The 14,872-nt window shown below is 32.3% G+C and overlaps 2 protein-coding genes across 2 annotated transcripts; one reads left to right on the top strand and one right to left on the bottom strand.

Moving 5' to 3' along the window:
* Positions 1-606: 606 nt before the first annotated feature.
* LOC114406601 (bZIP transcription factor 17-like) lies at positions 607-4,029 on the top strand. The gene is made up of 2 exons (XM_028369354.1): positions 607-2,617; positions 3,269-4,029. Exons 1-2 carry the CDS (start codon positions 622-624, stop codon positions 3,709-3,711), a joined length of 2,439 nt encoding a protein of 812 aa, XP_028225155.1. The 5' UTR covers positions 607-621; the 3' UTR covers positions 3,712-4,029.
* Positions 4,030-7,179: 3,150 nt separating this feature from the next.
* Positions 7,180-10,013, bottom strand: LOC114406600 (psbP domain-containing protein 6, chloroplastic-like). The gene is made up of 3 exons (XM_028369353.1): positions 9,598-10,013; positions 8,207-8,523; positions 7,180-7,558 (listed from the first exon to the last, which is right to left on the bottom strand). Exons 1-3 carry the CDS (start codon positions 9,905-9,907, stop codon positions 7,388-7,390), a joined length of 798 nt encoding a protein of 265 aa, XP_028225154.1. The 5' UTR covers positions 9,908-10,013; the 3' UTR covers positions 7,180-7,387.
* Positions 10,014-14,872: the final 4,859 nt, after the last annotated feature.

Below are 14,872 nucleotides of genomic sequence, written 5' to 3'. Positions count from 1 at the left end.
CACCGTACGTCGCGGTCGTTGAAAGCAACCGAGCGTAGCGGAAACGTAACTCCTCGTCACTGGATTTTGTTTTCCAAATCTCCCCATTATCCCTTCCCACACTCAGAGAAGTTTCCAAGGCACACTTTTTTCACATTAGTATATAATTAATTAAAGGAAAATGCTAATTAGTATCGGGTATCGATTAAGAAAATAAACATTTTATTAGTTACATAATCTAGCAAGATCCTTAATTAAATATAATCATTATCCAAAAAATTGTTGTCGTTGATTGATGATAATGATATAATAATATTGCTTCAAAATAATAATAATAATAATAATAATAAACAATAATAAAAAAGAAAATGCTAGTAAGTAATTTTAGATATTGATTAAGAAAAAAATGATACTCTCATCATCTACCCAAGAAATTTATAAGAAATATAAATAAAAAATAATTATTTTAGATAATTTTTTGTTTTTTTAAGGGACAAAAGCAGTAATAATAAATAATAAAACTGTGTCTCCTGCAATAACACTCCATAAAATCGCATTAATAAGCAACGGCCGCTCCTCGCAACGCGTGGCACATACGAGTCAGCGGAAGACGAGAACACAGACAAAGTAACTATTTCATTGATGTACAGGGTTTTAGCGCGTGAACCACGCGCCCTGCTACAAATAACGAACGAAACCCCAAAAATTCCCAAAACCCATTTCTTCTCCTCCATTTCTCAGAAACCCTCTCGAATGACTGAGTCAATGCCCGCCGTGGAACCGTCGCCGGAGCCTCCGGCGTCCGATATCGTGTTCGATGACTTCTCCACCGACTTCAGCGCCTTCCCCATCCCCTCCATGGACTCGCTCTTCAACACTACTGATGGGCTCCCCTTCCCCTCCGATCTCGAATTCGGCATGGATTTCAACAACAACAACGGAGAATTCGAAATCACCTTCGACGACCTCGATGACATCTACATCCCCTCCGACGCCGAGGATTTCCTCCTCCCCGACGCCTGTAACCCTAATTACGCCTCCGTTTCGCCGCCCATCGACGATTCCTCCGCGAAGAATTCCGATTCCGACGCATCCGCGGTTTCCGGCGACGGCGTTTCCAGGTTTTTCAATTCGCAAGTGTCGGAATCTGATTCCGCCGATAATGTTAGGGTTCCGAGCGTTCCTTCGCCGGAGGCTGAATTCTGCGAACGGGAGGAGTCTTCCAACGGACCGGTTTCGTCGCAGGGTTCCGGCAACGGCGGATCGGGTGTATACGAGGCCATGCACTCGCCCTCACCTGATTCTGGCCCTTACGAGAGAGACATAACATCGTTTCATGCACATGCAGCTACAAACAATGGTGTGAAAATGGAGGAAGTTCCAGCTTTTGATCTGAAGAGGAAGAAAGGGAGTTGCGAGGGAAGTGCTACCAAGCACAGAAGGTTCTCTTCCTCTGTGGAGAATAATAATAATAATAAGACTGAGAAACAGTTTCAATCTGATTTGAATGGAATTGAAGACGAGGATGAGAAGAGGAAGGCGAGGTTGATGAGGAACAGGGAAAGTGCACAGCTTTCTAGGCAGAGGAAGAAGCATTACGTGGAGGAGCTTGAAGAGAAAGTTAGATCATTGAATTCCATCATTGCTGATATGAGTAGTAAGATGTCGTATATGGTGGCTGAGATTGCTACTCTTAGACAGCAAGTGGGTGCTGCTGCTGGTGTGATGTGTCCTCCTCCTCCTCCTCCTGCTCCTGGGATGTACCCTCATCATCCTCCAATGGCACCCATGCCTTATCCATGGATGCCATGTGCTCCTTATGTTGTTAAGCCTCAAGGGTCTCAGGTTCCTTTGGTTCCCATTCCTAGGTTGAAGCCTCAGCAACCTGCTTCAGCCCCCAAGAGTAAAAAGAGTGAGAGTAAGAAGAGTGAGGGGAAAACTAAGAAGGTTGCTAGTATTAGTTTGTTGGGTTTGTTTTTCTTTATCATGCTTTTTGGTGGGCTTGTTCCTGTTGTTGATTTTAGGTTTGGGGGTTTAGTGGACAATGTTCCCGGTACTGGTAGTTCTAATTATGTTAGTGATAGGGTGTATGGTCATGGTGGAGGGAAGGTTTGGTCTTTGAATGGTCCTAGGAATGGGTCTGGAAGAGATGGGGATGTAGGATTTTCTAATGGGAGGTTTAGTGTTTCTGACAGAGTGAAGAATTATGAGAAGAGAGGCCGGAATTTAAGAGAAGAAAGGCATGATCGGAAAGGCCCAGATGATTCCAGTCGTCAGGGCAATGCTAGTGAGCCCCTTGTTGCTTCTCTGTATGTTCCTAGGAATGATAAGATGGTGAAGATTGATGGGAACTTGATTATCCATTCCATTATGGCCAGTGAGAAAGCCATGGCATCTCAAACTGCTGAGGCAAAGAAGGACAAGAGGGAAACTGGGTTGGCCATTCCTAAGGATTTGGATTCTGCATTGGCTATTCCTGGAGTTGGAAGAAGCAGAGATCAACATCCACATGTGTATAGGGTTTCTCCTGAACAGAGGAAGGCTCTTGGCTCTGGTTCAACCAAAGCTTTGAAGGACCATATGAAGTCCTCTGCAACTGATGGTAAAATGCAACAGTGGTTCCGTGAAGGTCTTGCAGGTGATTATCCGTATATTCTGGCTTTCCTTCTGAATTTTACTCTGTGTAGGTTGCATGATAGGGATGAAAATGTTACATTAACTCTTTCTCTATTGGCTTATGTTATGTCTTCCTGGTTTCTGTCTAATCTTAATTGTGAATATTCTAGGCTTAAGGTTTTTAATTTTGGCGATGATCAAGTCTTGAATATGCTAACATGTTTTGTGTTTCCTCAGGCTGTTCCTTAGTTTCCCTCGACTACAAATCATGTTGTTTGGTCATTGAAAATTTGTATGATATAAATATTTATGCAATAAGTTTCCTTAGTTCTTTCATATTTCTTCCAAATTGGTTGGTTAGATGGACTAGTTTGATGAGCAAGGTTTTAAATGTTCTTGATTTAAAAATATCTTTCCAGTAATTTTTGCATTGTTGGTTCATTTCTTCATTGTTGTAGCTGTGGAATAGTTTTTCTTAGGCCATGATATACACTCATTATTGATGGTTTCTTCTGAATATAAGAGCTGAAAACAATGTCTTTGCGGTGTCCACCTCTCAATCATGCCTGAGCAAAGTATTTTTCTTTTATGCCAAAATAAAGGACCTGTTGGCCTATTTTGGTACCCTGTATAACGTTGAAAATATACTGAGTTTTCTTGTTCTCTAATACAGGGCCAATGTTAAGTTCTGGCATGTGCACTGAAGTTTTCCAGTTTGATGCTTCTCCAAGTCCTGGAGCAATAGTTCCTGCAACATCAGTAGCCAATGTTTCCACCGAAAACCATCAGAATGCTACCAGTGTTAAGAAGACCAGGAATAGAAGAACCCTTCATGAGCTCCCAGAGCCGCTTAATGGGTCTAGTCTGAACATAACTGAAGAACAAGTGAAAAATTTGCAGAAAGACCACTTCCATGGTAACAAGTCTTCTATGGTGGTTTCAGTCCTTGTTGATCCCAGAGAGGCTGGTGATGGTGATGTTGATGTTGATGGCATGATGAGGCCAAAGTCACTCTCTCGGATTTTTGTGGTTGTGCTAATTGATAGTGTCAAGTATGTCACTTACTCGTGTGGTCTGCCTCGTGCTTCTCCTCATTTAGTGACTGGTTATGTATGACAATCCATCCTTCGGTAAAAAGTTTTGATGCAGCCGAAGCATCTAACCTGAGTTGTTCTAGTTTCTGTAACAAAGGATGTGGGGGACTGGGAAGGAAAGAAACTCATCTCCAGTTTTGTACATATTAACATATTTAAAGTAGCAGTCTTAAAAATGTACCTGAGAGAATTTAGAAGCTGGGCTTGACCAACTGCGTGTACTGAGTTGAGACCTTTCTTAGAAACTTAATAATATATGCCCACCTTAAGTTTAAAAGTGGATCCCTTGTCATGCGTTGTTGAATTTATAGTTGAAATGTGTTTGGCTTGATTTTGGATAATTATGATTTTACACAGTTGATTTTTTTTTATCAAAGCACGAGCTTGATTTTATGATGGTTATTTTTCTGTAAAATTGATTTAGATTAAAAACCTGCTGAAGTGTCTTTAGTCGCTTTCATTACATATTGGTTAATAGCTTATTATTTGAGTAAATTATTCTTTTAATTTCTAAAAGTGGATAATACTGTCATATTGTCTTAGAATTTTAAAAAAATTCAAAAAAAATCGAAAGTGTAATTTGTCGATTATATTAGTTCAAAATTTATAAAACTGTGATTTTGGAGATAATATTATATATTTAAGAACTAAAAACATAATTAGTAGTTAAATTTAAAAATTTAGATGAAAACGAATAAAAATTTTAAGGACTTATTTAAAACTTTAGTACTCAAATGACAAAAGGTAAAATTTGGGGGTAATATATACTAAAAATTAAATTAGAGTAAAAAATATAATTAAACCTAAAAGTAAAATCAATGTTGTTTTATAATAGTTAATACATAAGTCGTTAGTTCGAGTGATATTTGAAAAGAATAATCATCACTAAAATTGATAAATATTTCGTATCAATAATATTATTAAAAAAATAGTTGGTACTATATAGGTAACATTTTCGAAGACTACAATATATTTATGTACATTTCAATGTTCAGCATGTCTAATATTATGGGAACGAATCTCCTCAATTTATAAAAAACTGCATAATTTTAATTTAAATAAATAATAACTGTTGATTAAAATGAATGGTTAGAATGAATTTTAACAAAACTCGTTGTTTCATTAAAGTTAGAAACAACTCTCCAGCCCTAATTTTATTCCCCCTTTCCCAAATCAATTTGTCCTAACAGGATAATTTCAAGAAGGTTGGCAACGAGCAGTCGAAAGAAGACGCGATAACCTCAACGTTGTGGTGGCTCCCGTGATCGAAAGCGAGGCTTTATAAAGGTTAGTGACAAGGGATGAACAAGTTTTTGAAGAAGACGCGATAACTTCGGCTTCATGGTGACTCTAGCAACTAGAGAGAGTGATTGGTGGCGACGATCAAAGAGCGACACCAACAAAGCTCCACCACGAGACACCAGCGGCAGCGACCAAAGGATGTGCCAAACCCAATTTTTGGCATGATTCATGACTAATTCAATAAAATAATGAATTTTTTTCTATTTCTGAATAAGATGGCCATTGATCATTTTATTATTATTGACAAAGTTGATTTTTGTTGTTTTTTAATTTTAAGAAAATTGAAGAAAGTAAAAAAAGACAATTGGCAAATGCTAGCCATCAATGAAATATGCATTTATCAATTGTCCTAATGTATTCTTCTTTATCTAGGCTTGTCAATTATTGTTCTAAAATGAATTACTTTAAGAACTAATTACTTGTTAAGATTTTGTGGATAATAACTTTAATTAAGTTGAAGATTCTGATAGTGTTTGATGAGTATTTTTTTATGTGTTTTCTATTTTTTAGGATGAAAAAGTGGCCACCATTAAAATTGTTTTTGTTGGCATAGGACTAAAATTGGTGTCTATAGAAGTTTTTCTTTTCACATCTACAACCTCATGTTGTGTCACAAGAGGGGAAACTTTTGTATTAAAATGAGATATTTGGAAGGGATTAAAATCACATCAATATTGTAACTTAACAAAGATAGGAAGCAAGCAAGAACCAATATGAGCAAGACGGTAACAGGAGAAACTTTTTGGTGGATTTTGCTCAAGAACTTATATGTGCTTATATGAAAGTTTAAGATGAAAAATTCTTTAGGAAAATTTCTGTATTGAAATGAGTTGTAAAAGGAAGTTGCCAAAGGAAGCAATGTTTCAGTTCTAGAAGTCATGCATTTAATGTGAGTTAAAAATATGTTAAGGAAAACGGTGTCAAAATTCATCTTAATCATTAATTTTAATCCAACGGTTATTATTTATTTAAATTGAGATTTTGCAACTTTTTATAAATTGTGGAGATCTGCTCCCCTAATACTATTCCATGGATTTAACATCAACCATGAAATAATAAATTTATGTCGGTCTACATAAATGGAGCAAAAATTCGAACTCGCTATGTTAATTTACTATATTTATCATTCAGCAATTTTTTTTTACTATATTTACCCATACTACCATGTTTTACAAAATGTCACTTGAAAGACTGAAAGAGCAATAATGACACAGACAGAAATAAATTGACAGAATTGAGCCAGAATTTGTCAAGATTCATGGGTCCTTGTTGGATAAGTCAAAAGAGTTGGTACTGTTCAAATAACAAAGAGTTAAAAATGTAAAATCATTCTAACAAAATTTCTATCAACAGAATTCTGGTTATCTATTATTTTCCTATTACAAATTTCTCTTTTTTAAGGGAGGATGATTGTGTATGTTTAGAAAAGAGAAATGCAAAACATAAGGTTGATAAAGGGAAGAATGAAGCAATATGCTCAATTTAAAAGCTGGCCACAGCGCTAAAAATATAGCAGTGTGCTTTCTCTGCCAAGATGCATTGGCTTTATAAAAGGAGTGTTTCAAGTGCTTTGGTTTTAGAAGTCCTTAATACAAATAAGAAAATCTTCCTAAAACTTAAGGAGGATTAGTAGAAAGGTTTAGAATCATTCAACAAATAATGTATTTAAGATCCAACAGTCTAACAGTCAGTATATTTTGATAAAAAAAATGCATTAAAATTATACATTAGATGATTAAGGTAAAGGGAACACTTATGTTGAGGCCATTGAAATTTCAATTTTGTACAATTACGTGCGAAGATATTTGTCCTCACCTAAGGTGAAAATAAAAGAGGGCTGGAAGATATTAGAGCTCTTACCATTGAAAATAACTAAGGTTTTGAAATGAGAAAGTTGTAGAGCTCATTAACACTGAAAAGTGTTGAAAACATCAAGAATAATTGTGAGGATAATATGAAAAAAGATTCAGGCAAATGATATTGGTTTCAGAAAAATGAAATTTTTTAAGCCAAAGTGATTGTTTCTACATTGGAAGGAGATAATAAAAATAAATATAGGACAAGAGGAGTGCTATGCAAATGAAGTTAATGAATCAGCTACTGTACTGAACATCTTTATTTTCTTCTTCTTGTTCTTATTTAACTTTTTTTTTTTTGTTAATTTTACTCTTTTGGTTACAAGATAAAATAAAGATAATCAATACATATGTCATTTACTCAATCAGGTATATATATACAAAGAAGAAAAAGGCCAGACTGTTGAAGTTAAAGGTTAACTACGGAACACAAAATTGAAATGGGTGCCAATGCAGCTCTTGCTGAGTAATTTTGTATAAACAAAAACTAGAAGGAAATAAACTGAAGGTAAACTTCTCTTATTTACCTTTGAGAGAAAACTAAACTTCAAAGGAATTAAGCACGGCCTTTAGAGTCTCCTCAGAAGTTTGCCACTGCTTGTCATTGGCACTAACCACAAACAAAACAACAGTGTTTCCCTTTGCTGTTGCTTTTGCAAGATTGTGTGTTCCTGTGAGAGCATATGGTGTTTCGAGCACGTATTTGTAGTACTGCAGACACCATTTCAGAAATGTTAGTCACTAATAATAGGCAACAGCAGTTTTCTATACTAAACAATATTTAGCCAGCAACATGAAGAGAAGATATTTATAAAGAGTATGCAATACAATCTATAATGGTGTGAGTTTCAGTAGATACAAAACTTGGTTTTGTGTTCTGTTTATCGTTTTCAATAGCGGCTGCACAAGGCACAGGGTGTTTCTTAAGAATAGACATGTGGACAGATAAAACTGTTATAAGCACCATATTGCAACACAAAATAATAAATGAAATGCTACTGGTAAAAAGACACTACAGAAAGTTCACAATGCTCCTTCCAGAGATTTCAAATACTTAGTTCTCTGAAATTTCTTATTGCAACTTGTGTAATACATGTGTGCATAAACCTCTTCTACATTGCTCATTTTAGAGAAATGCTTCAACTGGAACATTCTTGTTCTCTCTACGTAGCTAATGCTTGGAGGATAGGAACTGAAGTTAATATCATTGATTTTGTCACAATGTTGAAAAAAATAAAAGACTATTAATTGTTAAACTCATTACTTGAGAACTTTATTCAGTTTCTTCATTTTCTAATAAGTAAAAACAAAAGAAAAGCATAAGTGTTCAGACAAGTAGGCTATGGAAAGAAAATGTACTGTCTGATCGCCAATCTTTTCAACAGAAGTCTCAAGGAGCTCATCTGGATCCAAAGTGTTTCCAGTGACAAATGGCCCAAGAGAAGCAATCAGTTTTTCTGGGCTCCCGATGTCCTCAATTGATGCATTCGGTTTGTTGGTAAGGCGTATCAAAGGCGAAGCAACAACCTGAACTTTTCCTTGTTTTTCATCTTCAAACTTAACCTCCACCCAGGGCTCTGCACATTTAGGCTGGCAGTAATTTCCAGATAATATATTTGCTACACGAGCCTGTTTCCAAGTCGGGGGGAGGATAAACTTGTATGGCTGCACATTTCCTGCAAAGAACTAAATCTAGAGTATCAATTGCACAGAACAAGAGCAGACAAGATCAATTGCCTGAGATATGGTTTGATCTCTTAAATATAAACAAGTTTGGATATATACAAAGAACATATAAAAAGGTCAACAGTAAAATTCATCAGAAGCCGATAACTTTATGGACCATTTTCCAAAAAGGGTGCAATTTAGAATTGTAGATGCATGGGGATAACCTCATAACTACTATTGACTATAATCTATGAATCAGTGAAGGTGGGTGGCAACTTGTACTGCTTTGGTCCTGAAAGGTATTGTCCATACAAATTAGTACTTTGAGGGATGAAGGGTAAACTTGTTATCAAGTTGATACTTCTGAGGATCAATTTGTATAGACCTGAACTTTTTTTTGGTGCTAATGATGTGGTAGAATAGGGAGACATCCCAAATACTACCAAGTAGAGCACTAATGGAATACTGGGACTGCCAACATAAGCCTATCTAGATGGTAACAGCATCACCTAAACTGCAAGCAATTTTATCTAATCGTAGCTACTCACTAGCCGTTGGGTGCCAACCGACCTTCCTGAGGAGGTTGCTCGCCAAGCGGGATTTTATTAGCATCAGGAGGAATCAAACCCACATCCATGGGGAGGATGAGAGTTTATTATAGACCTTCCCTTTTAGGTACCAGATTGTACAATACCCCAGAGTTAATTTTACAAAATTGAATTCTACCTAGATGATAATAACAATAATAAGACCTTCGGAGAGTCATAACCCTCCAAAATTCACAGCTATAATATCAAAATATGCAATTGAAAGGCATCCATTAGATCAAATGAGATATCCAGGGGGCAAAATCATCCCTAGGAAGACCCCAGCTATCAATGAAAGCACCAAATAGTTTGCAGGAAAAGCATCAAAATCATAGTTTCCCTAGGCCAACTATCAAATTATTCAGGTTCTTGGAATATCATAATCATAATCATAATCACCACTTGTCCTTCCACATGAAACCAAAACAATGTGATGCACAAACACATAACCATGCAATCACTAAGTAACCACTCTCTAGTTTCAAATCAATGTACCTGCTCGAAGGGCTGGAGTGTCCTTGGGAGTGGCCTTGAAGAGAACGAAAGAAGGGTCAGAGGGAGAGGGTGGAAGGAAGGAGCCAACCTCAACTTCTCTAGCATGTGAAGGGGGTGGTTCTCTCATCACAACAAGTGGCAGAGGCATCAAAGCAACACCCTTCAAGAATTCCCTTCTAAGGGTGTGTCGGGAGGCAACATACTCAGAATCTAATGAGGCTCTGATAGCATGAAAAGCTGAGAATTTGGAAGATGAAGATGGTGATGAGACTGTAAGTGGGAGCAAGGAAGTGAATGCAAAGGTTGTCATTTCAGATTGAGGGGATTGATGTTAGTGAAATGTGTGTATGATGAAAGGACAAGGTTTAAAGTTGATGTTAGAATCTGAGTCACTGTTTCTTATCCATTGTGGATACACCAGGATCACACTTCTTAGTTCTTACACTTCATTACTCCCCCTCTTCGGAGAAATTTTAACTATGAACATTATTTCTTTACGATTAAGTGGATTTAGTATTTTAATTTTTTGAATTTTCAAAAGTTGTTAATATATTTTTCAAAGTCTCTTACTATATACGACAATTGGTATTTGATTCTATGAATTCTATGAGATAAATATTTATATGTAAATAATTATAATTCATAAAAATAAAATATTTATAAATTTATTAATCATTATATAATTAAAGATTATGTTCGAGAAAACATTTTAACTTTCTAATTTTTTTATTAGTTGAAAAATTCATTTGATTATTTGATAAACAAATTGTTTTAGTAACTTTTCATTAACTTCTAATATTTTTTGGAATGTTACTTCAAATAACTTTTTTTAAAACCTTCTAACTTTTTAAATATTTATATTTTTTTCTTTTTATCTTTAATATATTTATCAAATTTTCTGTTTATCATTTTTAAATAAATTAATATTTTATTATTTTCCATTCATTTTATACTTTTCAACTATTTTAATAGCTAATTTTATCGAATATTTATCATTTAATAAGCTGGTTTTTTTACTAATTTTGTCAAATATAACCAAAATTCATATTAAATAAATATTTTAAAACATTTAAATTATATGTTAGATTTATAGTAAATTTAAATTGTGATATAAAATTATTTTAGAATAATATGAATATATGATTAAAAAATCAAATAAGATAAAAAAAAGGATAATTTAATATAATTGAGAGAAATACTTTTTTTTGCCTAAAAGGGAAATAATGTATCAAATGTACCTTTTAAGGAGAGAATAGAAAGAGGTTGAGAGTTTCACTCTCCAAAGTAGGGATTCTGTTTTATAGTATACAAATACATGTATAATTAAATAACAGTATAAAGCAGATTTAATACCACTAATGTATTGTTGGGAGAAAAATTTTCTTCACACACAATCATGATTAAAGGTATGAGACATACATCATAATATAAATAGCGAAAGACATATCTTTTACATGGTTCGACACCTGTTATTTAAATCCATGAAAACATCCCAACAAATATTCATTACTATCTCATAAAGCATTATAAGTTTTCTAGACAAACTCATCTCATTACAAAACTTTCTTTTTTAGGGTGGTGACCCCTTCTCTAGGTTGGTGGTGACTTTTGTCTTCACATGACCCCTTTATATAGCAAAGGTTCATGGCTTCCTTCATCACTTAGTGGACATTAAGTATTTCACCTATCAACTTACCCTCTTATTATGCAAGTGGAATTCTCCAAGAGTCAAGATGCATTTACCAGCTCTTGGGATGTACCTCTTGACTTTCCACATACTTGTATTAATGATTGGAAATTTGGATTCAATTTTCTCACATGTCTTTTATTTGTTAAAATTTTTATGTGAACTATCTTTTAAAAGTATTATGATTGGACATTAAATGTGGGAGACTAAGCTCTTTCATTAAACCCAATATTTGTTGATACTATCATTGTATTCTTTTTTGGGGTGATACAGAGTATTTCCTAACTTTGTCAATGATTAATTTTCATTAAAAATCTGACTGATCATCTTAGCCAGATCTTCCATCCTAACTAGGAATGACAAAAAAATATGCACCCGTAGAAAAAATCTACAACAAATAAAAAATGAGTATGTTTAATGGGTACCTACAAGTAGTATGGGGTACAAATACTTTTATTAATTGCTTGTTAATGTGGTTGTGACGATCATGGTAGCCATTCCCGTGGGTATCCGTTACCCATTAATATTAAAAATACCTTAATACTCATATATATATATATATATATATATTAATGAATTAATATTTATAATTTTTATTATTAACATAAATTCAAATTAATATTGTATAAAGTCTATTATAACAAAAACTGAAAGCAAAATAGTAAGTAATTTGTATAGTTTTGATTTTTTTTTGTAGAAATACATATTTTTTAAGATGTTGACTAAAAGTTAGGGGCCGACCCAACTTAAATGACAAGGGGACCAATAATAAAAAAATAAAATTCATCTATATATCATGAAAATATTCATAAATTGATGTTCCAAAACTTTAATTACAATAACATTATATCAAAACACAGAATGTCTTTCTTGCATGACATGACAATCATCTATAGTTGAATCCATACTAAATTTTTCACCAATTTACTTTTCAATGTATACTAACAAACAATTAGTTAAGAATTCATCTTTCATTGTCTTACGGTCTTTGATACTTTGATAGACAAGAACTCTTTCGATTGCAAGAAAAATATTTTTTAACCGATATAAATCAACAAAGCTCCATAAAAATAATAACTAGAATTAGTCAAAAACAATATTCAAATAAGATTTCTTTACAAAAAATTACTATTAATGTTATAATTTAAAATCCCAAGAGATAAAAATTGGGTGTATAATAACTAAAATTTGATAAAATATAATATCTAAATAATTTTTCTCACATATCTTTTATTTTTTAAAATTTTCATGTGAACCATCTTTTAAAAGTACTATTGTTGTTCAAGGTATGATAGAACATTAAATGTGGGAGACTGGACTCTTTCATCAAACCTAACATTTGTTGGTACTATATCATTATATTCTTTGTTGGGGTTACCATTACATAGGTGTAGAGCATTCATTATCTTTGTCGATGATTAATTTTCATTAAAAAAATCTAAATGATCATCTTAGTGAGATTTTCCCTCCCACCTAGGGATGACAAAAAAAAATTTATACGTGTGAGAAAAATCTACAACAAATAGAAATGAGTATGTTTAATGGGTAACTGAGGTACAAATACTTTCATTAACGACTCGTTAATGTGATCGAGACGATCATGATAGTCATTTTTACGTGTATCTATTACCCATTAATATTAAAAATACCTCAATAGTCATATATATATATATATATATATATATATTAATGAATTAATATTTATAATTTTTATTATTAACAAAAATCAAATGTAAGTGATTTGTATAGTTTTAATTTTTTTTTTTAGAAATACATATTTTTTAAAATGTTGACTAAAAGTTAGGGGCAGACTCAACTTAAATGACAAGGGGACCAACAATAAAAAATAAAATACATCTATATATCATAAAAATATTCATAAATTGATGTCCAAAACTTTAATTACAATAACTTTTATCAAAACACATGCTAAACTTTTCACCAATTTACTTTTCAACGTATAATAACAAACAATTATTTAAGAATTCATCTTTCATTTTCTGATAGTCTACCGATACTTTGATAAACAATAACTCTTTCGATTGCAAGAAAAATAATTTTTAACAATTATAAATTAACAAAGCTCCATAAAAATAATAACTAGAATTAGTCAAATACAATATTCAAATAAGATTTCTTTACAAAAAATTACTATTAATGTTATAATTTAAAATGCCAAGAGATAAAAATTGATTATATAATAACTAAAATTTGATCAAATATATTATCTAAATAGTATTTTTAACAAAAGATAAAATTGCTATTGATTTAATGATTTTTTAGTTTAGAAAAAAATAGGAGATAAAAATAATTATATAATAAAAATTATTAAAATGCAATCTTAAGATAAGATTTCATTAAAAAAATAAAATCACTATCAATTTTATAATAAAAAAGTTAAGGATAAAATTGTATAGTAAGTAGTAACTAAAATTTTAAGAAAATATAATATTGTAAAAAAGTTCCAAAAAATATATGATTTTTATTTATGTGATAGTATTTGCCCAGTTTTTGCAAACTGCATCCCACTTTTTTATTTTTATTTTTACAGCCACACACTCACTCATTAATTTTAATTTTCAGAAAAAAGTCAGGGGGCTAGGCCATGGCCCCCTCAGTCATACTGCTAAAAGTGTAAGTAATTTGTTGGTTTTTAAAAAGGCGGTTTTGGAGGTAATGCACCACAACATGCCATGTGTAAAAAGTTTCCACAACAATAACTTTCAAATGTATAGTATGGATATAGTAATAAATAGATAAATAGATGTATATAGTAAAAATATAGTATAAGTCAATGAAGTTTAATTTAATTGCTTCAACGGAGTATTTGAATTATCATAAGTGTTATCACATTATTTTTTTATTTTTATTGATAAAAAAGATACAATATAAAGATAAATATAGATGATAAATTAATCTTCATGCACACTGACATCCAAAAACTTACAAACCTCTAGGCATATCAAAATTCAAGAAAATGAAATTTATTTCCAAAATTGAAAACTAAAATGATGATATCTTGGAATTAATAACTCAAATCTTAAATATTTATGGTCAACCAATCATTGGTTATAGTGGAATTGAGTTTAGTTTTCTTAATTAAAATTTCGATTTTAAGTCTTATGAATAAAAAAAATATGTTTAAAATTAATAACTCAAATCTCAAATATTTATCCTGTTGATCAATAAATTTTATGGAGAAAAATAATTATATTTGAAAGGAAATTTTCATTAAAGATGATTAGTTAGGTTTTCTGATAAAAATTAATTATCAATAAAATGAATAAATATTTTACACTAATGATATAATTAAAAGAAAGCTTTTAACTCATCAAAATCTATAGATGAAAAATCATGAGTAAAATATAATAGAAGAATGTTATGGATACTTTTTCTAACACTCTTTTTTATATTTGTTCTGTGATAGTTAAATTTATTAAAAATCATCAATTTTAATAAGTTTTGTTTCTCAATTAATATTTTTATCTTCTAAATTTATTAAAAATTGATAACCAACCAAAAAAATATTAAAAAATGAATGTCAGAAAGAATTTGGTAACACTCCTTAAGTATATTATTAATATATGC

The sequence above is a fragment of the Glycine soja genome, chromosome 3 (genome assembly GCF_004193775.1).
Source record: "Glycine soja cultivar W05 chromosome 3, ASM419377v2, whole genome shotgun sequence".
Lineage (NCBI taxonomy): Eukaryota > Viridiplantae > Streptophyta > Magnoliopsida > Fabales > Fabaceae > Glycine > Glycine soja.
The sequence above is the reverse complement of the archived record's forward strand: the minus strand, read 5'-3'. Positions and strand labels throughout refer to the sequence as shown.